The 2,210-nt window shown below is 58.9% G+C and overlaps 1 protein-coding gene across 1 annotated transcript in view; it reads left to right on the top strand.

Moving 5' to 3' along the window:
• The window catches only part of TPGS1 (tubulin polyglutamylase complex subunit 1), a 3,256-nt gene extending 1,582 nt beyond the window's left edge, over positions 1-1,674 (top strand). Inside the window, exon 2 of the mRNA XM_009279909.1 lies at positions 34-1,674. Within this exon, the coding sequence (XP_009278184.1) occupies positions 34-434 (401 nt within the window). The 3' untranslated portion in view covers positions 435-1,674. The remainder of the gene's footprint in view (positions 1-33) is intronic.
• Positions 1,675-2,210: the final 536 nt, after the last annotated feature.

The raw sequence follows: 2,210 nt of genomic DNA, 5'->3' as shown, positions 1-2,210 counted from the left end.
TGCGCGGGGGGGTGTGGGGGGGGGGGGGGGGAGCGGGGGGGGGGGCGGCGGCGCTGCTGGGGCGGGTCCGCTGCCGCGACCACGAGGCCGTGCCTTTCGACATCTTCCGCTACGGCGTCCTCACCTGCTTCGTGCTGCTGGAGTTCGCGGCCAAGGCGGACGCGCTCTTCGGCGTCCTGGATGGCGGCTCCGGCGCCGCTGACGGGAGGGTCTGCCAGGCCGTGCTGCGGGCGCTGGAGGATGCGCTGGGCACCGGCCACTTCTCTCTCCCCAGCCACTACCTGGAGGCGGGTTCGAAGCTGGGGCCAGACGGCCTGGCCCTGGCCATGGACCGGGCGCTGCAGGAGAGGAAGCTCAGCACCTCCATGAGCCGGGAGGAGTTCCTGAAAAAAGCCACTGCCTTGTTCGTGGCAAAAGTGAAGCCCGTTGAGTAACACCTGGGTGGGAGCAACGCTGACTGCGTCCACTTTGACTTCCGTGAGCGCTCCGCGCAGAGCCGTTTACACAAAGGGGGCTCCGGCCCCCAGCGCTAAGCTGGATGGCAAGCACTGGGGGCTGGTCAGGCGCTGTCTGGAGAGCCCGGGTCTGCCCGACAAGAGATTCCCGATTTCCATGCTCCCTTCCTTGTTCCGAGTGCAACAGGTGCCCAGCCACCTCCAGCGCTGGAGATGTCCCTATCCGCTGTGCCTCTCCCAGCCGCGGTTCCTCTGACCCAGCTGGCATTAGTAAATCTTTTTTTAGGCGTTAACTGGGGACTTGCAAGGAGGCCTGTGAACTGTAGGGCAGTGTTAGCCATTAAAAATGAGCTAGAACGAAGTAAATGTGGGGCTGGACCTCCAGATACCCTGCAGTTTTGTCCTAGCCCTGGCCATGTCATGTCATGCAGCTTCAGCAGGGAACTTTGTTTCTGCTTTTGGGTTTGTTTCACACCTACCTGTGCATTGGAGGGTGATGCTTATCTACCTACTACTGTGAGGACTCGCAGGTAAATATGGGGCCGATCTGGAGTGTGAGATAAAGCGTTATTTTATTAAGCGAAATGTTTTAAACGCACAGCAGATGAGAAATGGCTGGCTGGGAAGCAAACCTCACTGGGAAGGGCTGTGAGCCAGAGGGAGGGGTCTGTCTCTGCCAGCAGCCAAGCTGTGAGGCGATGAGCTGTCCGGCGATGAGCTGTCCCTGCTGCCTCCTCGCTCGGTGTTTACCCAACTGCCTCTGGCTGCTGTGGTCCGGACTTTGAAGATCAAAGCTCATACCTGAGCGATGACTTCTCAAGCGGAGCTGCAGAGTGCTATGAATTCGATAATGATTTGGGACGTGGAGCACCGGGTCAAGACGAGACAAACCCTGTTCCCTGAGGTCATAGTTTGCTTTTGAACAGAGATGCGTGTTGAACCATGTGTTATTTATTTGAACTTGTCTGTGTTAATTATTTATACTGTGCAATAATTGGTTTACTGTAAGACATTAAAGCTTTTTATTATTTTTTTAGTGGCCAATTTCTTTACTGCCTGCTGGCACTTAGCGCCAGGATGAACCACAGCAGCATTCAGATCCTTGAGGCAGTCTCTGTTTTCAGGGGTTGACGTTGGCAGCCTGCAGCAGCCTGCAGCAGCCTGCCTGGCTGAAGGTATGGGAGTGCAAAGCACTTGTAGTTACTACCAAAAAAAAAAAAAGAAGCTGGGAGGATGCCCTTCATGCTCTGGGATGTTTGTTTCGTTTTGTTGAGCGGATGTTTTGATCCCTGCAGGCAGGAGGGGCACCACCTGGGGCCGGTCTGGGTGAGGCTGCCGGCGGTGGCTCCCGGAGGAGGCGCAGGTGACGGGATGTGACACGGGGGGAGGTGGGAACCGGTGACGCTGGAGAAGATCTTCTCTGCTGGGGCCGTGCCAGGAGCAGCCTCTGCTTGAATTCCAGATGCTGCCTTGTAAATGCCGGAAAGTATTACATGGGCGTAGCGACTGCGCTAAGTGCTTCCTCCCGGCTGACGGGTGCGATCCCCTGGCGAAGCGTAAACCGCTTTACTCACGCCAAACGCTGACCCGAAGCAGCACGGCTGCATCGCGAGCACCGGGGCCGTCACCCGGGGTGGGATTTCGTGCCGAGGGCGGGCTGGGGAGCCCCCCGCGGGCAGCGGGATCGGGGAGCCCAGGGGCGGCGAGGCCCGCGCGGCTGCCCGGGCCCGAAGGGGAAGCGGCCCGACCCTGAGG

This window comes from Aptenodytes forsteri, unplaced genomic scaffold, assembly GCF_000699145.1.
Source record: "Aptenodytes forsteri isolate BGI_AS27 unplaced genomic scaffold, ASM69914v1 Scaffold147, whole genome shotgun sequence".
NCBI lineage: Eukaryota > Metazoa > Chordata > Aves > Sphenisciformes > Spheniscidae > Aptenodytes > Aptenodytes forsteri.
This window is presented reverse-complemented; position numbering and strand designations above follow the sequence as displayed.